The sequence below is a fragment of the Protobothrops mucrosquamatus genome, unplaced genomic scaffold (genome assembly GCF_001527695.2).
Source record: "Protobothrops mucrosquamatus isolate PMUCROS unplaced genomic scaffold, P.Mucros_1.0 scaffold608, whole genome shotgun sequence".
NCBI classification, from domain to species: Eukaryota; Metazoa; Chordata; class Lepidosauria; order Squamata; family Viperidae; genus Protobothrops; species Protobothrops mucrosquamatus.
This window is the reverse complement of record NW_015386906.1, coordinates 60616-72134: the sequence shown is the minus strand read 5'-3', so window position 1 is coordinate 72134 and position 11519 is coordinate 60616. Positions and strand designations below refer to the sequence as shown.

The window sequence follows — 11519 nt, the reverse complement described above, 5'->3', positions numbered from 1 at the left end:
ATCTCCGTTGGTGAAGAAAAATATAAACAACTTCTTTCCATAGGAGAGCTTTTCAAATACAGAAGCATTTAGCCTTCCATTGCATTTTTATCTTGCATTTTTGTCTCATTATTATTTAAAACTGATTCTTTTACATTTTAAAAATCACCACTACAGTAACTTACTAATATAGGGCAACAATATATATACTGTACATATACAAGATTCTGTTTCAGAAGCAGGTATGTTTTCCCCCTTTTCTAGAATTTACCTGTTTTGATTTATTTGATGCAAATAGTAATATGTTTGTAAAATTTATTACATTTGGAATTTTGGGAATGTTTTTACTGCATCTGTGAATGTTTGCATTTGTTTTAGAACTATATGCACAAATCAAGATACGTTCTAACCAGAAATACAAATGATGCTGTTTATTCCAGTTCTAGAATAAGGCTTAATATTTTGTATATAAAATTATTTTATTTATTTCCTATTTTATTTTAATGTGATGTAGAATAGTAAATGTAGAATTGTTATTACATTTCATATTGCATGTAAGATTAAGAATCTTTGTATATAGTCTTGGGTGTCATGCATTGGACTCTGATTCTCTTCAGAGTAAACTTAAAATGGATTGGGATATGTGTATAAATACCACTGAACTTATCATCAAAATGATTTAAACATAGTTGTCTTTTCCCAAAATTAAATTAGATGTATAGATGATTCTAACTAGACAAATAATTATGCAGGCGGCTTGAAATCAATAAAACCAGTATCATATTGAAGCTGTGAAACTCAGTGCCATGCAACTTTAACTGGAGAGAAGTTCCACTGTGTTTAGTAGATTTGTCTTCCAGGACTGTAGGCTTTCCATGTAATTCTATGTATTCTTGGCCAAAAGAAACTATCAAATTCACTAAGACTTGCTTTTGTGCAGATCTACACAATGTTGCAATTGTGTAAAAAATAACATATGCATCTTTTCTTTGTAAGACCCAATTGATTCAACCATAAAATTAATTTCTGACTACATTGTTAATTTCCTATCATTTTTGTGTTTGGAATAAAATCTACTGGTTTCAGAAACTCAAATTATGTCAAAAAATAGGAAAACACCTTTTTAGCTAAAGCAGTAATTATACAAGTATCATAGATGGGTTTTATATAAAGAAAAAGGAATAATACTGTCCTTAAAAGTATCTATCGGATTTTTTACTAACGTGTGCCATCCTGTTGTAGAACCTGTTTCCACTAATTTCATTGATGGCAACTCTAGTCCCCATGTTATTCAAGTGTTTAGCATATTGTGGATACATTATTCTTAATTAACAGCACACAGTGCAGCCAGCAACTTAATAATTTAGAGACCTGAAATGACCATTAGTCTTTATGATAGGAAAAAAACTGATACTCATTTCTTTAAATAATGTCTTTTAATGTTATTTCTCTTGAGACATGAACTTCCTCTGGATAAAATCAATATTAATAAATCATGCGCCATTTTATGTTTGTATATTTGTTTCAAAAATGCTGTTGAGAAAAAAAATGTTAAATGTAAAACAATATAAAATGGAAAGACTTTTCCCAAGTTATTATAAATCTAAGTTTTAATATTTATTGATTTCAAAAGACAGTAGTAGATAGCATGACAGAATACTTTACTGTTTGAATATCATAACAAAAATTAATTTATTACAATCTGAATATCTAATGTAACATAACCCATTAAAAATTTATAAACTGACACATGATTCTGCTTTTCACTGACCAATAAAAGAAAAGGCTAGGCACTGACTTTATATGTAATGGAGAGTTTTACATTGCCAGATTTTATATTTAAAATCAATTAATGTGGCAATTCCATAAAGTGAAACACAAGCACAACTTTCCAAAGGACTGGTTGAAGCCTGTGAGATCATATTATAATCAGCTGCTCCTGGCATTCAGTGCCAATATACTAAGTATATATGGCTTGATTTTAAACCATAAAATCATAGGCTACATGCCTGTCCTGACTGCAGGAAAAAATAAATAAGCAAGCAAGCAACCTTAGATTATTGCTCAGGTTATACTTCAAAATCAGTAACTTTTCAGTCTTAAAATCAAGATAGTCATACTTCTTTGGCACCACTAATGGGATTCAGCAATTAGTTCCTTAAATGTCAAAAATAAATGTGATGAAAGATACAACTGGGAAATAACTTTCAAACTTTGCAGCAATGCATGGAGGGAAAGGAAGAGCTAACCTAATCATGCCATGGCAACGGAATGAGTCAGATATTAGGGCGGAGCTTCTGTGTTTATGGAATGGTTCAAAACCAAACCGTTGCCTATATTGCTGCATACATTTAAGAGTCAGGTGGCTTGCCACATTTTGTACACTGATCATCTATGTTCCACCAGTCATGGCATAAGAAATAGAATATGAGATACGGAGTCATTTCAGAGCTTCCTTAACCAATAATAAACATTTCTTCTTGGATGTCCTTTTTTTCACATTAGAGTTCTTGAAAATGCATTGATAAGATGGCTGACCAAAGACAGAGAACTTTATCTACATCAGGAGAAGCACTCTATGAACTCCTGGGTCTTGAAAAAGGGGCATCCCATGAAGAAATCAAGAAAAGTTACAGGTATTTATGAAAATCTAACATACTTGATAAGTACCCTCAGATTTATCTATCCATTCATATTTGTTTATATCTATTCTAAAAAAATATCAATACCTTCTTTTACCTAAGCCATTTCCATAGGTGCTCAGATTATTTTGTCTAGAGTTGAGGGTTGATGCTCAAGGGCTGAATGTGAATTGCCTAGTTCGAGGGCTGGACATGCTTAAATGTTTCATTGTACGACAATGGATTACAATAGTGTCAGTTATGTTTCAAATCAAAACAAAAACAAAATGGCTATTGATGCTATGATAGCTCACCTTTGTTATGAAAACAGTTTTGCAAATGAAACCATAAACCTTATAAAGTTACAGGAAGAGCCCTTTTTAAAAAGATAAACATAGGTGTTAAAAATAGCTCTGCTTTATTTTCTAGATTCCTACATTATTCAAAAAAAATTATTTCAAATATGTTTATTATTTTAAAGTATGAAAAACCTTAATATGAAACCTGAATTTGCTACTATTATAAGAAGACCGATAATTAAAGTCATGCAGATTTAATCCAGACAATGCATCAACTAATATTTGCAGTATATAAATAAATATATATCTAAGAATGATTTTTAACAATTCCTAATTAAGAAATATTTAATAGTTAACATGAAATTGTATTAATAATGTAAATACATCAGTATGTGAAGCTTACATTAATTCTACAAATGTTTAAAATATATTTTCACCTTAAACATTTCTTTAATTATTTATATTTACCTCAATCAAGGTATACGTCTTCTTAGAATTTGAATGTTATAATGTGTAGGAAGTAAATTAATTATACCAATATGTTGTTTATTAAGTAATAACCCAAGAATATGGGATTCAAACCATTTAAAAAATTAAACTTTTAAATGGTTTGAATCTAAAAATATTTTGTGAAATAAATAAATAAATAAATAAATAAATAATTTAAAGCACTGGGAAGAATTTTTTAAAAAACAAGAATTCTTCACCTTCAGAATGACTAGATGTACATATGTACATATCAATGTACATATAACATAAAATCACAACACACCAGCCAAAAGCAAGGTCCACAGTTAAAAGCATGATAACAAAATATTTTCTTTTCACAGGTCTTACTGGACCAAAGTGGGATATGGGTAGTTTACATTGCAACACAGTATGGCAACCAGACCACTGGCTTAGTCTGATTCATAAAATATATCATCACATTAAGCCTAAATGTTTTTTTTAACTTTGGATGTAGATACTGCATTTATCAAGGGCATTGATAAAATGCGGCATGTCCTGAGGACAGCAAACTAGAAGATAACGAGCAGGAAGAGGGGAAAAAATGTGGAATGCATAGGGCTGCTCCAGGATGCAGATGTTTAAATAGAGGACAAATAAATTATGTTAGTGATATTGTAGCAATGAGTTCCTCCTCTGGATGAAATTATCTCCAGGCCACCTCTAACCCTTACTTTCCATGATTGTGCAAGTAATCCATTCCCTCAAATCACTACACAGGCTTCTTGGTGTTATTTCTTAATAATAAGACCACTATAACCTCTGCTGCATTAAAACAACGTATACTTTACCTATCCAAAAATGAAATCTTATGGCAACTTCAGGGTTTTTTGTTGTTCTGTCTGGGTATTAACAGAGTTTTTAGTTTCTGAAAATTTAGCACTCCAATAATGGCTACTGGTCTTCCTTGCTAGCTACCAATCAGATGTATCCTTGAAACTGGCAACCATATCTGAATGCTCAATGTTGTTTTTCCATGTGGAAGAGAAGAAAAACTTTCTCTAATCCCATAAGGGGAGAGTTGTCATGGAAGAATGCAAAGTGAACTGAATTTCATTTTGCCCTGTACATGAATAGTGATAATTTACATAACAATCTATGGCAAAACTGACAGTGGTGTTTTATCCATCTTTATTAGCAATTATGGTAAAAACAAAGGCTGCTTCTGAGTAAAGTGGAAATATCAAAGGGATTCACACTTAATGGAATTGTTGTAAATACTTGCAAGACAAAATGATGAGTCAGACTCTTGGATTTCATTTAACTGATCCTTTAACTTATGTTAATTTGCTTCATGAATCTAAAAACCTGCTGCTGAAGTAAGCACTTGACAATGCAGTATAATAATCATAGAATACCTGACTTCAAATTTCCTATTGTTATTAGTTAGCTTGGTGCTTGCCAGAACATAACCGTCTATGTTTTAGATGTCATAAACGTGGTACCGCTACATGATGCTTCTTTTTCAGTTTGATATCATTTTACCTGCAAAGGACCTGCTTTGAATTAGAGAACACTGCTAGGGCACATTGACCCACACAGGATGCACAAAGGAAATAACTAATTTGTATAAATGTCCTGTATCCCACATACTAGTTTTCCATTCCCTACTTCATCTCAGTAGCACAAGTAACTTGGCTGAGCAACTTCTAATTCCAGGGCCACATGCCAACCCTGAAGCTCTTTTTCATGAGCCCTGGAGCCCATCCATCTGTCATGCAGAGTATAGTTTCCTTTTATTTTGAGATGGGGACATGAACAATCTGAAGTGTAGATCTAAAATATGAACTTTAAAAATAATCCAATCCTTCCACCTCTACTTGCACTGCTCCAGTAGAAAATCCTGGCCTTTTTGAATGCAAGATACAGTTTCATACACTTTGACTCATTGCTTTGTCTTCATTGGTCAGAAAACCATTAAATGCCCTCCCCCCAATTATCTAATGGTTGCCCACCCTTATATAAAACTAATCAAGAAGTGATCCAGGAAACCTGTAGATTCATAAATGAATGACAAATCCTAGATTTTGACACTAAAGCTTTCATTTTCTGATCTATTTAACAGTTTGGAAGGAGCCCAATAGGAATGATTATGTTCCATACATTAGTAAGTTGTTCACACACAAAACTGGTTTCTTACATTATTTTAATTTTCTCTACGATTTCCATGCAAGTGCAGTAATCACAGATTTCTGCCGCAATAACCCTATCTTCTCTCTAAAGAGACATTATTCTAAGAAATCCTTTACTGGAGCCCCATTGAAACTGATAGAGGGCATACTATAATACACTAAAAAAACAGAGTTGAACAAGACAACTCTGTAAATGTAATTGACAAATGATACTTGGATTGAGACCCATGCATATGCTACCTAATTTATTAATCCTTATTTTATCAAAGACCAGCATAAAAAACCAAAACGATTAGAGAGATGAATGAACCATTTTTCTCACATGACAAGATGACAATTGTAAATGAAAATGTGACCATAAAAACATCTAAATGTAGCTCTAAAATTCTAAATCTAGATACAGTATATTTAAATGAGAGAGAAGTAAGTCGTACTGATTTCAGTCAAAAATCAAGACTAATTGGAATCAAGCCTGACATAAGTAGTTTCTCAACAATAAAATAAAAGGTGTATATCATTGTCTTTGTTTTTTATTTGTTTGTTAAGATTATCTGTCCTCAACCTAGCCTTTTAGATCACTCATTGGTACATTATTATTGTACTCAAGTCCACTTACCTTACTGCTAGTCATTCTCTTATATTTCCTTCTACTTCTTTCAGGATTTTGGACTTCTCAGGGGAGCTGGGTATTCACATAATATGTTCAGATATATTAGTTTGAGTCTGGTAATTTGTGCTTCAAATACGAATCCTGCACTGATGTGTTTTATGATCAGTTTGTTCGTTTTCTTGGCTGCCAATTGTATTCTCGGGAGTCTTCTCCAATATCAAATTTCAAATAAATCAATACTTTTTCTATCCTGTTTCTTTGAGTCCAATTTTTATATCCATAGAGCAACCCAGGTAAAACCATTGTTTGTTTGATTGTAATCTCTGTAGATATAAACTTGTCATAGCATCTGAATCCTTTTTGAAGGGTTTCTATGCTGCCCTACTAATTGCTAGTCTATGGCATATTTCTTGGCTTTTTTTTTTTTTTAATATTGATAGTCAATCCTAAAAGGCAGAAACCATCTACTACTTCATGTCTTCATTGTCAATTCTAAAGCTGGTTACTATACCTATTATCATTAGTTTGGACTTTATATTTCATCATTTTTTCACTATACTCCTTGACTTTCATTACAAGTTTGCAGATCATTTGCATTTTCAATTAGGAGAATAGTGTCACTAACATCACACAAATTATTGATGTTACTCCAATTTTAATACCACGCTCATCTTTTTTCAATTCACTTTCTCTCAATATCTATTCAGCATACAGGTTGAATAAATAAGGAGGGAGCATGCAGTCTTATCTCATTCCCTTGCTCGCTTAGTATTTTTTAAATGTATTTTTTAAATGTAAACATTTCCTTCCTCAACCTTGGGTTATCTTTACAATGCCAAATGTAATTTTGGGATAAAAGAAAGGAATGGGCTTGTGATTTTATCAAGACCCCCTAAAAATAAAATGACAGTACGGACAAGTACAATAGAAATAAAATAAAAATAAAAATGAGCAAAAATGTCAGCTAGAATACTGAACAATTATTACATGTACAATGTAACACCATGAAGCTATTTTTTCCTCTGTTTACAAGGGATCTAAACCTAACATTAGGTGGTTTATACATTCTTCTCAAGAAAGCCATTGTCTCAATCCTAATGTTATCCTTGTCTCTCTCTTTTTTTTTTGCTCTTCACCTTTTCTTTTCTATCAAAGGAAATTGGCCCTGAAATATCATCCTGATAAGAACCCAGATAATCCAGAGGCTGCAGAAAAATTTAAAGAAATTAACAATGCTCATGCAATATTAACAGATGTGTCCAAAAGAAATATATATGACCAATATGGATCATTAGGGCTGTACATCGCTGAACAGTTTGGTGAAGAAAATGTCAATACATATTTCATGCTTTCTAGTTGGTGGGCAAAAGTAAGTATTTAACTGCAAAACTGATATGCCAGATACTGAAACACACAGTCTTTAGTTTGTTATAGTCTGTTTTGACCTTTCTATTACAGCTTTCACAGAATCTGCACTTAAGCTTTGCAGAATTCTAGTTTAGTTAATCTATAAAAGGTTTTAGTCTCAGGAACTTTGATGACATGGCTGGTCTATCTCCATACTTCTGGTAAATTGCTTATTAAATGATATATCCCTGTCTCTTTTATTTGCTAATTAAATATGCTGCATACACATTTAATTGCCTGAAGACATTAATTATATTTGAAGCTAAAGCTTCAGGTTAATTTTTCTTTCTTCTCAGAAATGACTAAATGAAAATGACTCATTTTTCAAAGAGAAAAATCTTCTTAGTGTGACAACCAGATTATCAGTTATTAAAGTACAAACCTAGCCCTATTTTGGGAATTATATGGCGTAGTGTATGCGTAAGCAGTAGTAATACGTAACACTATGTATCATTATGGCACACCTTAAATACCTTGGAAAAAAACTGGAAAAAGGAAATAGAAGATTTAAGGAGGACTTTCTGGAATAAGACATCATGGATTGACCTGGGGAAAATGGATCTTGCAATTCTGATGACACTGAAAATCTTACTCATCTTGTTTGTTATGTAATTGTAAAGATTTGGCATTTATACCTATCACACACATTAGCATTTCCATCACAGTATGACCAAACATATTAGACCTCAGGCATCCAAAAAGTGCCAGATTTCACACCTTATGTGTTATTCTCGCTGCTATTATAAGAGCCTTTGGATAAGACAATATTATTAATTTAGCTATAACATAGACACTCAAGGCTTGCCATTTTGAATAGGGGTGAGTGTATAAAATAATATTATATTTTTATATTTTATTTCTATGAACTAACTTTACAGTATGGCTCTCCTGGATGTGACTTACAGCACTTGCACAAAGCATTGTTTTCATTTCTGAGACCTACCAAAAAAAAACCAATTACCCAACTGTCTTCACTTCTGCTGATGTTGAGATGCTAAGATCAGGCAGAAAACACATGACTAATCAGCACTCCCTGCTGGATAGTGCAAAAAAGGTCATTCAGCTAATCCTTGCCCCCCCCCCCTAAGCACCACAACACCTGAAATAACAAACTCCCACTTCACATATAAAGGAAGGTTAAGGTTTTTAGTTCTCTCCATCCAGGTTTCTGCTATGTGTTGGGTGCATTTGAAATTTGTAAAAACAAAAACTGTGGTTAAAACTATGATTGCTATGGGGGAATTGATATAGTCTGCAAAGATACGGGTCCTTTTGATTCTTTTGAAAGGTGAAGAGTGAGGTGTGAAGCCCATGCCAGAAATTTTGCAGACAGTACTTTTCTGGACTCCTTGACATTTGCAGACCATTCATGACTTCTGTCTGTTTCTATCTGTGTGGAATCAACTGGCTGCAAAGCACTTAGTTACTATTTGGTGTGAGAGAAATGGCAGCCTTAAAATTAAAGTTTCCCCATTCATCATTCCAACATGAAGTTCTAGGGAGAGAGAGTACCGATTGCTGCTACATTCCTGCTACACAATACTCGTCTGCCTGAGCTGCTTGACTCTGCAGCTGGGCTGAAGGAGAATTCTTCAGGCCTTGACTTCATTTGATCCTGAGTTGGAAGTGGCTTGAGAATTCATGGCAAGCATGGTTATTGATAGTCTCACACAAAAAGTGGGGGTCATATACTAGATATGATTTTTATCTTGGGGCAATGGCAGCATGATCTGGATTGAGGGAAGTTGTCAGGGATAGATCACTCCATCTAAGTCCTGTAGTTTTCCATGACTGTTCCCTACTGTAGGGAAGGAGAAACAATTCAGTTGGTCTACTCCAAGTGCTTGCAGATGCAGTGGAATTCCAGAGGGAACTTGGGGTAGTTCCTGAAGTTCTGGTGCATAGTTTATCTAGGCTTTAGTCACTATTGGATGAACAGGCAACAACGGTCTTGGATAAGTTCAAGCCTATGTGAACTCTCTATGCACTTGGATTCCAGAGGGCCCCTCAGTTTTCAGAAAAACTCTGGGAGATGAAGTGGCATAAGAGATGCATAGAGCACTGATATAGGAAGATGAGAGCAAGTCCAAGCATGCGCAGGGAAGAGTCTATATTAAGAACTACCTTGTGGCAATAAGGACATTGAAATGTAGGTACTTGTTTCTTCTCTCCCATTGTGTCCATGGATAGTCACTTGACAACCCCATTTCACATGACTCAGCTTCTTCCGAGGAAAGAGGAGTAGATAGAATTCCTGCATGGCTCTGTAAAGACTTTGTTAAGCATCTGTTGAATAAAGTCATTCAGATCTGCTCATAGTTGGCTTCTGACTCAGTGGTTCAGTGGAGATGACTATGCCCAATATTGTCAGTTACCTGATCAGAATTCACTCCAGTGACTCCCAAAGAAATGGAGAGAATCCTTGGGACTCTGACTTCTGCAACCCATGTGCGAGATTCATGTACCTCCTGATTGATCAAATGTCCCCAGAAGGTGACCTGTAACTGGGTCCAAGCAGTAGCGAATGCCTGTCTTCCAGAGGAATGGGTTCCACCTGCCTTGAAGTAGGTGGTGGGTTTCCCCCTGCCTAAGAGACCATCCTTGGACTCAGCAGTACTGGACAATTTCTGTTCAATCTCCAGTCCTCCCTTTTGAGAGAAGGTTCTTGAAAAGGTGGCAGGCTTACAGTTCCAAAGAAGCTGGAAGCAGCTAATTATTTGGACCCATTGCAGTTAAGCTTCAAGCCAAAATATATACTGACACTGATTGTGCTTGTGCTTCTGGATGACCTCTGGCAGTCTCAGAATAGGAATGGTGTACCCATCCTGTTCCTTCTTGATTTTTCAGTTTCAATATAATTGATCATTATATTTTTTTGGACAGCTGAGACAGTAGGGAGAAGGGAGCACAGTTGTCGGTGGTTCTTTCTACAATGCTGGTTCCAGTTAAAATTGTGTGTGTTGGGGGAAATCTAGCCATAGGCCACTGATTTATTCCTCTTTAGTATTTACATGAAACAATTGGCCAAGGTAATTCATTAGCAAAGAGTTAAGTACATCAGTACTCAGTTGCCAAGTGATATCAGTGAGGTACTTTCCCAATGTCTCGAGGCTGTGCAGGTATTGATGGGGAAGATCCAGCTCTGACTCAATGCTGGCAAGACTTTAATTAGCTGTAAATCCCCCCTTTCTAGTGAGTCTCCATCATTAATGGTAGATGGGATTACGTTCTTCACACAGTCTGTGAACAGTTTGGGGGTGCTCCTGGATGTGTGGCTCCTGTTTCAACAGATGGCAATTGTGACAAAAAAGACCTTTGCACAATTACATCTTGTGCACCAGTTGTAGCCATTTCTAGATTGAGAGGGACTGCTCACATGTCTCATGCCATAGTCATTCCCAATTATAGACTATATAATTTGAAAGCTTCAGTTGTTCTGGAATTCAGTGACACATGAGATATTGGATGTTGTGTGGAACACCACATAATACCACTGCTATATGAGCTGCATTGGCTCCTAGTAAGCTTCCAAGGGCAATTCAAAGCACAGGTCATCATCTTTAAAGCCCCACATGGCATGGAGCGAAATTACTTGTTACTTCTTCCCAATAGTTTCTGTATGCTTACCCAAATTAAGTAGACTGAGAATGTTCTGGATCCCATCAGTAAAGCAGTTTCATTTGGTGGGCTGTAAGAAGCATGCCTTCTCTATCATGGCTACTCTCTTATGGAACAGCATCTCTCTGAGATTTGGATGGCCTCTACCCTGTTGGCAGTAGAGTTACTGTATCTCTCTTTTTCTTTACAGCAACTAATACTCAGAAATCACTTTTCTCTGAACCTGCAAGTTCCACTTAATTTTAAAAAGTGTTTATAGGGTGGCCCTTTAATCAAGCATTCTCTCTCTCTCTCTCTCTCTCTCTCTCTCTCTCTCTCTCTCTCTCTCTCTCTCTCTCTCTCTCTC

At 35.0% G+C, this 11519-nt stretch overlaps 1 protein-coding gene across 2 annotated transcripts in view; it reads left to right on the top strand.

Annotated features, from left to right (window-relative positions):
* The first annotated feature begins 2508 nt into the window (after positions 1–2508).
* The window catches only part of DNAJC5B (DnaJ heat shock protein family (Hsp40) member C5 beta), a 13809-nt gene continuing 4798 nt past the window's right edge, over positions 2509–11519 (top strand). For both annotated transcript variants that reach the window (XM_015817629.1, XM_015817630.1), the window contains exons 1-2: positions 2509–2615; positions 7304–7517. In XM_015817629.1, coding sequence (XP_015673115.1) covers positions 2509–2615; positions 7304–7517 — 321 coding nt within the window. The remainder of the gene's footprint in view (positions 2616–7303; positions 7518–11519) is intronic.